General features: G+C 43.5%; 1 protein-coding gene across 1 annotated transcript in view; it reads right to left on the bottom strand.

The window, feature by feature from the left end:
* Nucleotides 1-12,014, bottom strand: part of SLCO3A1 (solute carrier organic anion transporter family member 3A1) — a 632,297-nt gene that overhangs the window by 53,074 nt on the left and 567,209 nt on the right. Inside the window, exons 6-7 of the mRNA XM_069222745.1 lie at nucleotides 7,969-8,167; nucleotides 7,120-7,258 (exon numbers count right to left, since the gene is read on the bottom strand). Coding sequence (XP_069078846.1) covers nucleotides 7,120-7,258; nucleotides 7,969-8,167 — 338 coding nt within the window. The remainder of the gene's footprint in view (nucleotides 1-7,119; nucleotides 7,259-7,968; nucleotides 8,168-12,014) is intronic.

Genomic DNA, 12,014 nt, shown 5'->3' with positions numbered 1-12,014 from the left:
GCAGATAGCACAAACTCATAAATTCCCATAACAAATATTAGGCTACATGTTACTTTTAGCACAGATATGTGTTGGCTGTAAACTGCGGTATTTTTAGCGTAATTTCAAAATTCGATCACTTCCTATCCGGAAGGTGGTTATTATTTGCGTGTGTTGAGGTACTCCTACCAACGTAACGAATCCTCTCAGGATAGGAAAAAAACGAAAGTCCCTAGATAATCTCTGTCCAGCCCTGGCCGCTGTGGCAAGAGCAGCAGGCAATTTCCCAGAGAAATGCAAGATGAGTTCATGCAGTACCAACCATTTTAAAGACAGAAAACAAAAAAATTATTTTTTAAAGTTAAAAAAAACAAAAAACATGAATTAAATCTGTACCAACAATTTTAAATGTCAGAAAACAAGATAACAATTGTTAAAGTTTTACAGGAAACAGCAATAAGAAAAAATATAACACAATAACAAATTACTGTTCACTGTTGAACTGGAGCTAAGTGCAATTTCAGGTTGATGGAGCATAATGGAGCAAAGGCCAGAAATACCCCATTTTACCTTCCTGCCTTAGTCTTTGAAATGTCAAAATCTAGCAGGGCAAAATCCAAAGCTCTTGCCGTGGAGAGTCCCTTAGTTTCACCATTGCCAAGCTCTTGATGAAGCCCCTGGGTATGGCTCCAACAGCTCAGAGCAGTTGATTCATGGACTGGACAGATTAGCCACCTGGCCACAATTCTAAAATTTTACTTTTGAACGTGGGGCCAGATGTAGCAAACGTTTGCGACTCGCAAACGGGCCGATTCGCAATTTGCGACAGTGCAAAATCGGAAATGGGATGCAAAAAGCCCATTTCCGACTCGCAAAAAGCGAAGGGACCCGTTTGCGAGTCGCATCCGTTGCGACCCCATTTTGCGACCCGCAAATTGCAAGTCGCAATTTGCGAGTCGCAAACCTTATGCAATTGCAACTCGCAAATTGCGACTAGTTGCAAAAAGCCCAGTTTGCATGTCCCATTTACCACTAACTCAGAGCAGGTGGTAACCATTACCAAAGTATAAAAGGGGACCCAGAAGGCATCTGGGTTACTCAAGATGGCGGAGATATACCTGATAGCAGTGAGGAGGAGAGTCTACGCAGCCCAGCAGAGGAGGAGGAGGGGCCACAGACAGGAGAAGATATATAGAACCAGGCAGACTCTTTTTCAGCAAACTGAAGAGGAGAACTATGACAAATACCGCCTTAGCAGCGCAGGCATTCTAGAATTAATAGATTTACTGAAGCCACAGCTAGAACACAAGACTCTGCGCGGCTGCGCCATCCCTACGCATGTGCAAGTGCTATGCGCACTGCACCTCTTGGCCTCAGGGAGCTATCAGGGGGTCATTGCCGTGGCAGGTGGAGTATCCCAAAGTGCAGTGTCAAGGTTCCTCAGGGCATTCCTAGATGCCTTAGTCACGCACATGTCTCACTTCATATACTTACCAAGGAATGAGGCAGAAATTAACAGCACCAAGCTGGACTTTTACCGCATTGCCCACTTTCCTCATGTCATAGGTTGTGTAGATGGGACACACATTCAAATATGCCCCCCTGCTAATCTGGATCACATTTTCCGCAACAGGAAGTGTACCCACTCACTCAACATACAGGTTGTTTCTGATGCCCATTATGTCATCACGGACATCGTAGCTAAGTTTCCTGGCAGTACCCATGACTCATACATTTTTAGGCATAGTGGGATACATCAACGCCTGGAACGTGGGGAATTTGGAGACGGTTACCTCCTAGGTAGAGCCACAGACACTTGCAGACATACACACAGGTCACTGTGCACGACAATCTGGACTTCCTAACCGTGTACTTTTGTGCCCAACAGGTGACAGTGCATATGCTCTCAGGCCTTGGATCATGACTCCGTTTTTAACACCCAGAACTGAATCAGAGAGGCAATACAACAGTGCGCATAAGAGGACCAGGAACCTGATCGAGCGCACCTTCGGACTGCTGAAGGCAAGATTCAGATGCCTCCACCGCAGTGGAGGCGCCCTCCAATACACCCCCATTACTGCTTTCAAAATATTGGTCTCATGCGCCATCCTCCACAACATAGCCACCCGACGTGGGCTACCTCTCACCCCTGCAGACCCAGATCCTGATGATGAAGAGCAAGAACAACCACATCGCCATCATGGGGATAGGAGTCTAGCTAATCAAGGCAGACTGAGACGGGACCCCATTGCAATGCAATATTTTGGACGGTACGTGTCAACTCCCACCATACTCACCTATTAAACATTTGTTAAGTGGAACAAAAATAACTGTTTTATTAATGTCATGAAGAAACTATATACAAGTTGAAATTGTCCATGGGCAGGAAAATGCCAACCAGTCATGTGGCACATTAACGCCATGTGCCACATTAATCTGTCCTGGCTGTTATCTATGATCTCCTGCCCCTCCTGCCAGCCTGGCTGGTCCCTGCTGCGTCCATGGTGCTGTGCCTACCACTCCTCAGCACCCTGAGTGCAGTGGCAGAGACACTGCTCACTGTTGAGCCCTCCTCCCAGGTGTATTTGTTAACTTCCTGGCTGTGATGTCATCATCATGTGCCAGGAAGTGTTTCCAGAGTGTTCTGGTATGCTTTCTGGAGTGTTCTGCTGCATCTGCAAGCAATTTTGAAGGTATTTGCAATTTGCGACACCCACTCGCTAATTGCGAGTTTGTTTTTTGCCCACTCGCAAACAGCGACCTCGCAAACTGCGGACTCGCATACAGCGTAGCGAGTCCGGCTGCGAGTCGCAAAATCGGATCGCTTTTTTTTCTGGCATTCCAATTTGCGACTCGCATTTTGCGAGTCGCATCAACTCGCAAAATGCGAGTCGCAATTTTTATTTTTGCTACATCTGGCCCTTAGTTACTTTCTTGAAGTAAAAGTCCTCTAGCAAATTGGAATCTGAGGCTGAGCAGGGCTCCACAAGGCCAGATAACGTTACAAAGCGTTTGGCTCAACCAGGTTTCAGACTCATAAAAAACATTGAATGGGGCAAACCTGGTTTTCTTCTTGACCTAGGATGTAACCTTTCTGGGCAAGCCCCTGCTACACTGCAAAATTATATTATTTTAATATGCAGAATCCATCTGCCACCAGGAAAAACTGTCTTCAGTTCCCTGGCCACTCCCCCATTTAGAAGAGATTTCCTGACAGTGTCCAAACCAGTTCTCTGCCATGTTGTGACTGGAGTTTTTTTCTACCAGAAGTTGCAGTAATGAATAAGAGAAACCCTCCCTAGCATGTACAAGTCAAGTGAGGTAGAACTAAAGCTTCCCTCTATTCTGACAACTGTTTCTGTCCATTAACAGATGGCTAACCCCTACAGGTGGGCAGTTGGTAACACTAAGGGCCTGATTCTAACTTTGGAGGACGGTGTTAAACCGTCCCAAAAGTGGCGGATATACCACCTACCGTATTACGAGTCCATTATATCCTATGGAACTCGTAATACGGTAGGTGGTATATCCGCCACTTTTGGGACGGTTTAACACCGTCCTCCAAAGTTTGAATCAGGCCCTAACTCCTCTATCTTGGCTCAGAGGCATGTTCTTGTCCCTACAGCCAGTGTCATTATTTATCCCGGCTAATGATGTGTATTCCAGCTCTGGAATGCCACAACTGGATTAGATCGTGTTTGGCTCCGACATCGCAAAGTACATCTTTCATAAAGTTACCTTTTCCCTTAAAATATTGCAAATCTGAATCCACCAATAAATCAGATTTTGATACTTAAGTTAGAAATAACATTTTTGTAGCTTTTTCCTAGATGTAGATAGAAACTTTTAATACTATCTAGGTCTGTTCTAGAAATGTCTAGTAAAGAATACATAGTGAAATAGCTTTTGGGCTGTATTTAACTGTGAAAGCACTCTAACCCCATATGTACTGTGCTCTATTTTAGATAATAGTACCCTGATCTGCGTGGTTAGAAAGCACACAATATATGAAAATAGGCTTTTCCTACATGGCAAATACACTTTCTCTTGTGCCACTGCAGTGCATTTAAACTGCAGCCCAGCCAGAGCAGCACAGTGGTGCTCCTGGCATTCATATATTTTTGTCCTATATGTGGATGGTGTAATTACATCCGGCAGCCCACATATGATATTTATGTTCCACACTATAGTGCGCTTTTGGTGCCATTTGCAAAGGTGTTGCATGATAGTTGAATGGACCAATTAGGTGAAACCAATTTTATCAATACTGTTTAAGGATTGGAGCATGTGCAATCTGGTACTAACACGTCACAGAGTCTTTGTACTTGCAAAAATAGGGACCAGAAATATGTTAAAATCATAAGGTACCCACACAGAAAAGGTGAACTTGCTACTGTTCCCCATACTAACATAATTGATAGGAAAATGCAAAACAAAAAAATAACTCATGAAACTCCTACAAAATACTGCAAAACAATACGAATTCAACCAACAGAAGACAATATGCTTAAATCATATTCTAACAGGTTGAGAACAAAAATTATCGGAACTTACATGAAAAAACATCTTCCTGCCATAAACTCAGAAATAAACAATTGGATTTGCCCTTTAAAAATAATCTGAGGGTCGTAAATTATTCACTTTGTGATAATAACCTCCAGGGCCAAAGTATGTTATTCTTGAGGCTGTGTGGGAGCTTGGTGTGTGTGGCGACACTTATCTTTATATCAGTGCAGGCATACAATTTATGCTGGAGACCTCTTTGATGTTGTCTAAGGTGCAGTAATATAGCTTAAGCACATGAGTGTGAAAGTCATGAGAGACTAAAATTACCAGAAGTAAAATAAGCACAGTACAGTTGCTACTGGTTGCTTGTGGTCCAGATTATAACAAAGTGCACTCTGAAGATTTGCAAATGACACGATCAGATTCCAAACCAACGTGCACAGTTTTCGTCCTGCCTATGAAAATGTAGTGATTCTAGTAACTCTCTACAGGATCAGAAGCTGAGAGTTTAAGACTGTTTTGAGACTGTGTTCCTCCCAAGTTACTACTAATCATCTCATCAAGGCCCCTTTGTAAGCTTGAACCCTGGGTGTCCATGCTAGGTTTATCAGGGCTGTATCAATCCAGATTGCATTTTGCACAAGAAATAGTTAGCAAGCTGAACACCATTTTGGGATGCAACTGATATAGCAATTAGTCCCAACAAAAAATTCCCATCTACAAGAAGTCGCAAAAACGCCTTCCTCCATGACTTGTTTTTGGCAGGAGCCATATTAGTACTCCCTGCATGCTGACATTTGTTTTTAAAATCATCCCTTTAATAGAAGGAGCTGCTTAAAAAATTAAAAAGAGGCATACAGGAAATGAGATCAGGGGAGCAATGCACGCTGTAGTCCTCTGCACCGCTGTCTTATCTCAACAAGGCCAACAACCACCATTCACCAGGTAGAAGATGTAATAATTTGCGTGCTTCCATACTATGAATCAGGTACCATCCTGTGTTAGGTATCAGTATATGCTTAATTATTTGAGACTGCATCTGCGGTGAATAGTAATGATGGGGAAGATGCTACTTTCTCGGTCCCTCCTCTTTGCAAATTGATAATGAATTAGAAAAGGTGCTTTGCAAGTCATAACCATTTTTTTGACTTGTAAAGGAACTTTTACTACATAAAAGTAGCAAAACATGCGATTTTGTGAATAACTGGCTTCAGGCTTAAAAAATACATTTTTATATGAGGCCCCTACTTTCTTCTTTTTCCCACATCTTCAACAGCCCCCCTTTTTTACTTTGGTGTCCGGAGTGATGGCACCCCTTTTTATTTGTAGATATTGTTACTACAGTGACTTGATTTGTTATCTGGTGTCTCATATTAAAGTCTATTTCTTATTTTGTCTCATTTGAAGAGGTAGTTGATTAATCTTGTAATCATATTTTCCTGACTTTCCCAGTATCTTTTGTGACACCACTGTGGCTGTCAAGAAGGATGTGGTTTGATATAGCCTTTGTTTGCCTGTGCGAACGATAAGCCTACCAATCAGGATCTATAACCTATTGCTTGTTGGGTGGTGGTTCTAAGGTGTTATTTACATATCTATTGAAAAAGCAGAGAATAAATCAGAACAATAAGTATAAATGAATAAGGCTGTCAGAGGATGCAGACAGTAATTCAGTGACAAATTCAGTGACATGCTGAGCTGTGACCTGCACGGAGACTTGTTTGCGTCAATGAAGATCGCAGAGAAGCAAAAAGCATTGAAGGACAGAGCAATAAACAGCTCTAGGAAAGTAGATGAAACTGTCATATGCACGACTACAAATATATTTTGGGTAGTTTCTGAAACCAGGAGTGTAATGCAGGCCCCTGTAGTGCAGGGTGTTCTCAACCCTTCCGGGGCCTCCAGCACACATCAGGGAGTCCACATTTAGCCCAAGGCCAATGAATACATGTGAGCTATGGGAAACTCAGGGGACCCTCATCACATTCTACAGGAGGGGCATCATTTCACAATAAACCACTGGGTGAAACAGTCATTGGGGCAGCAAGAACTTGGTAGTGGAGGTACCAGGACATCACCATTGCAAAATGAGGAGGGGATACTGTGCATGTGTTCCAGGCCCTTTTAGAGACTCTCTCTCACATTTGTATGTTTTACACCTGTGATGAAGAACATTCTATGTAGATAGCTTGATCCTATTACCAATTACAAGTGACATGGCTACAAAAGAATCCTCAGATTGACTGACATTGTGGAAACACTTTATCAGACTAAATGAAAGTCAATCTTTTGATTTTAACAAACAGAACACATCACATTTAGTTAGCCTTTTTGTAGGCAAAAGTAAGGTGATTGTAGGACTTCCTATTTTATTTTTGATACTTTTTCATGTACCTCACCTGTTATATTTTCTTGTGAATTGTCTTTGAATTATGGCCTTTCATATTACTTGTTAAGGGTGCACTTGATCAATTATTTACAGAAGTATACTAGATATATTTTTAATAGATCCTAAAAGATTTTTTTAATATAACCTATTTTACGTGGCTTCCCATTTAGATGTAGGATAAAACTTTCATGTATGGTTTTAAAATTACATTTGCTGAAAGGATGTAATGAAGAGTTTCCTTTTACCGTGCTAGTGCAGCCAGCAAAGCAAGCAGATAAGTATGTGATACCATCTGCTCCGCAAACCGGAGTGAAGGAGTCCGTCTGGCATTCACACTCGTTATTGCAAGGGGAGTATGGGTTCAAGGAAGAGCCAGGAACAGAACTGTAGACAGAACAAAGACACATAATTATTACATGGGTCATACTGCAAAATAATCGTTCAGCTGTTCAATATTTTCACCCTGCGGAAAACACATAAAGGGGCACATTTGATGGATTGAATCGGTTCCTATTCAAAAGACCTTAATCACATCTATGACTCCTAGGTAAAATTGCTAATCTTTATCCTTTATTAAAACCCTATCAAGCTCTCAAGCATTATTGATCAAACACCAACAACCAAAGCCGCATTTTAGCACAAGTTGATTTTCATTAGACTAAGGCACGATTTTATTGACATCATTGTCGACATAAATATGTGCTTTTGGAGTACGGTTACCCTTTTCACGACTGGGCATATCAATTGACTGTTTATATAATCACATCTCAATAATAACTAATCTGTTAACTTGCTGTGTGGATTTTGTACCACCATAATATGCTCAAGAAGCGGTCTCTTCACTAATGGAGCAATAGTCATACACAATGTGACTGTGTAGTGTTTTATCTCCGAAGTAAGTTTTCATCTCTTCTTCAATGCTTGTATTAATAAGTGCCTTATGTTATTGGATAAACCTTTAAGAGTACTATCACATTTGCATGAGGCTTCCCCTGCATCATACCGGAAACCTATACCTAGTCTCACCAAATTCCACAATCGAGATGACAAATTTACATTTTAGATCCACTTTGCAATTTTCTGTGAATACTCACATGTTTCCATAGGGAATGGTTACGCCAGCTACAGGTCCAGTGTCACAACCCAAGAAAAGGAAAGAGACATAGCAAGCGGTAGATACCAGGTTCACCAACATGGCCATCCGAATGGCACCCAAGGCAGAGAGGCTAAGCTTCTTTACGAGGAGGCCACCCAGGAAGATTCCTAAACATGCACACGGGATCGCTGTCATTCCTAAATAACCAAAATAAATGAGTTAGAGTCTATATTTTTCATTGTTTGCTGCATGTGTTTTGGAAGTATTTACAAAAACATATTAGACAATAAAGGCAAAATCAAACAAAATACTGAGTTTTTCTAGATAGTGCTATTTCCTGCTCTATTAACAATGTAAGTGAGCAATTACACATAAGGCAGGAGGTGGCAAACTTGCTCCAAAAAAGTTGTTACTGAAGGCTTCAGGAAATGACCGAGATTTACAAAACCTTTGATAATAAAGGGGTTGACATGCTGTAATGATAAGGGCATGTTCCTTCCTAAAATGTAGTTTTTTTTTTTTTTGCAATCTCATAATGAGATTGCTATCTATTTCTTTTAGTGATCCATTTTTGTGACTCAAGTAGCCTACAAAAGGTTTTGAATGAATACTGTACTGTTTCAATCCGAGACAAGTTCAAAACAGAGTAAGCACCATAACTCAACTAAGGTAAATATTACATACACATGCACTCAACTCAAATATGAATGTTTCACAAAAATATTCAAGCAATATTACAAATGCCCAGGTTTTTGGATTGATTCAAACCTATCCATCAGATCACATGTCAAATACACCACAAAATCAGCCCCAGCTACCCTTTACTCTCTCAAAGTTTCAGACCTATCTTCACAAAAAACAGACTTTAGTTCTGTTGTTCATATGAAAAACAGACTATAGTAATGCACTGCGTACAGGGACCACAAAAAAGTACTGGTCCCACTAAAATCCATTCTTCATTCGCCTGATCGGCTAACAACAAACACCAGGAAATCCAGTCAACATCTCCCTCATCTTGAAAGACCTCCAACGGCTTCCTGTGGAGGCAAGAAATACATTTAGACTTGCCGGTCTAGAACCAGGCCAGCAAACCTGTCTTTGCTCCCTGTTCCGCATATCAGATGGGTAAAGAACATCGAGGAGCAAATAGCTGGAACACAAGAAATTTGAATCCCACTAAGCCTCACACAAACCCTCCACTGGTGTAGTCTCCTACTCTGGAGCTCTCTCCCAGACAAACTCAGATGTGGGGAAGATTTAGGGCCTGATTTATGGTTAGGTAGTATGCACTCTGCACATCAGGGTGACAGTGGACATTATGTTTACTATTCTGACAGACTGTCATGATTAGACAACACTGACCCAGCAGTGATATCCGTACCTTCAAAAAACTACCATCACCCTCTGAAGGCATCAAAAGTTTGGCGGAGTGCCAATATTGTAAATTGAGTTTATTTTTGAAAAACAAATCACTAAAAAACCACCGCAAACATGGACTCTGTGATGGATTTTCTGTCCATCACTCTCTTAATCAGGCCCTTAGTATGTTTCCAGAAAAGACTAAAAAAAAACTCTTTTCAAACAACATGGAGACAGAGAAATTGTGAGAAGTAGATAGGTGAGGGAGACAAGGATATGGTCAAAAGAAGATGAAGAGGGAAAGAGGTACTAGGAGACACATAGATAAATAATCAAGGTAATATATATTAATTTATCTATCTCAGATTGCAATTTTTATAATGTTACCATTACATTTGCAGCCTTAAATTGGGAGTCATTACATCACAAGGGAAATGTATTACCTTTATATTTTACATTGGTAGTAATTTACTTTGTAGGTAAGTAATTATTAAAATATTTAAATGTATGTAATCATATATATATATATATATATATATTTAACCCCTTCCCCGCCAGGGACGTAATGGTTACGTCCATGGCAGCGCCCGTGTGGCGCCATGGACGTAACCATTACGTCCTGAATGCTGCCCTCGGGAGAAGCGCTAGCGCTCCTCCCGAGGGCCGCCCCCCCACCCCCCTAGGTCAGGGCTGACAGGGGAATCCCTTCCCCTTCAACCCCCGAACCCTCCCCACCCCCCCTGTGACGTCAGCGCGCGCTCACACAACCTCCCCCATCGCGCTGGAAGCAGAGCTTCCAGCGCGATCGAAAGAGAAATGCTCAGCATTTCTCTTTTGATCACGTGGGGGAGGCCCGGAGGGGCTTCAAAGGGAAGGAAATGTATTTCCTTCCCTTTGAAACCCCACTAGACACCAGGGATTTTTTTTTTTTATATGTAATTGACAGAAGGGAGCGACCCCTTGGGCAAGGGTCGCTTCCAGGGGGTCATTTTTTTTTAAGGCCTTTTCTGCCCCCCCTGGGGGCAGATCGGCCTATTGGTATTAGGCCGATCTGCCCACAGTGGGGGCAGAAACCTCTAGGCGCCTGGGCAAATAGTTTTTTTGTGTTTTTTTTTTGTTTGTTTGTTTTTTTAGAGATGGGGAGCGACGCATTAGGCAAGGGTCGCTCCCCTGGGGGGCAAATTCTATTTAGACCATTTCTGCCCCCCTTGGGGGCAGATTGGCCGATTGTAGGTCAATCTGCCCCCAAGGGGGGCAGAAACCACTAGGCACCAGGGATCTTTTTTTTGCGCCGTCACGCAAGGGGAGCGACCTTGTAGGCAAGGGTCGCTCCCCGGGGGGCGGGGGGGTGAGGGGGGCAAATTTATTTTAGGCCATTTCTGCCCCCCCTGGGGGCAGATCGGCCTATTAGTATTAGGCCGATCTGCCCACAGGGGGGGCAGAAACCTCTAGGCGCCTGGGCAAATAGTTTTTTGTGGTTTTTTTTTTGTTTGTTTGTTTTTTTAGAGATGGGGAGCGACGCATTAGGCAAGGGTCACTCCCCTGGGGGGCAAATTGTATTTAGACCATTTCTGCCCCCCTTGGGGGCAGATTGGCCGATTGTAGGTCAATCTGCCCCCAAGGGGGGCAGAAACCACTAGGCACCAGGGATCTTTTTTTTGCGCCGTCACGCAAGGGGAGCGACCTTGCAGGCAAGGGTCGCTCCCCGGGGGGTGTGGGGGGGCAAATTTATTTTAGGCCATTTCTGCCCCCCTGGGGGCAGATCGGCCTATTGGTATTAGGCCGATCTGCCCCCGGGGGGGGCAGAAACCTTTAGGCGCCAGGGCAATTTTTTTTTTGGGTGGGTTTTTTTTTTGTTTGTTTGTTTTTTTAGAGATGGGGAGCGACGCATTAGGCAAGGGTCGCTCCCCTGGGGGGCAAATTGTATTTAGACCATTTCTGCCCCCCTTGGGGGCAGATTGGCCGATTGTAGGTCAATCTGCCCCCAAGGGGGGCAGAAACCACTAGGCACGAGGGATCTTTTTTTTGCGCCGTCACGCAAGGGGAGCAACCTTGCAGGCAAGGGTCGCTCCCCGGGGGGGGTGGAGGGGCAAATTTATTTTAGGCCATTTCTGCCCCCCTGGGGACAGATCGGCCTATTGGTATTAGGCCGATCTGCCCCCGGGGGGGGCAGAAACCTTTAGGCGCCAGGGCAATTTTTTTTTTGTGTGGGTTTTTTTTTTGTTTGTTTGTTTTTTTAGAGATGGGGAGCGACGCATTAGGCAAGGGTCGCTCCCCTGGGGGGCAAATTGTATTTAGACCATTTCTGCCCCCCTTGGGGGCAGATTGGCCGATTGTAGGTCAATCTGCCCCCAAGGGGGGCTGAAACCACTAGGCACCGGGGATTTTTTTTTTTGCACCAATGTCACGCAGGGGGAGCGACCCCATAGGCAAGGGTCGCTCCCGGGGGGGCAGGGGGGTTGGGGGGTGGGGGACAAATTTATTTTAGGTCATTTCTGCCCCCCCTGGGCCCGGCTGAGATAGAGGCCAAAATCCACAGGTAGGCACTGTTTTCTATGAAAAAATTTGATGTGTCCACGTTGAGTTTTGGGCCATTTCCTGTTGCGGGCGCTAGGCCTACCCACACCAGTGAGGTATCATTTTTATCGGGAGACTTGGGGGAACGCTAGGTGGAAGGAAATTTGT

The sequence above is a fragment of the Pleurodeles waltl genome, chromosome 3_1, assembly GCF_031143425.1.
Source record: "Pleurodeles waltl isolate 20211129_DDA chromosome 3_1, aPleWal1.hap1.20221129, whole genome shotgun sequence".
Lineage (NCBI taxonomy): Eukaryota > Metazoa > Chordata > Amphibia > Caudata > Salamandridae > Pleurodeles > Pleurodeles waltl.
This window is presented reverse-complemented; position numbering and strand designations above follow the sequence as displayed.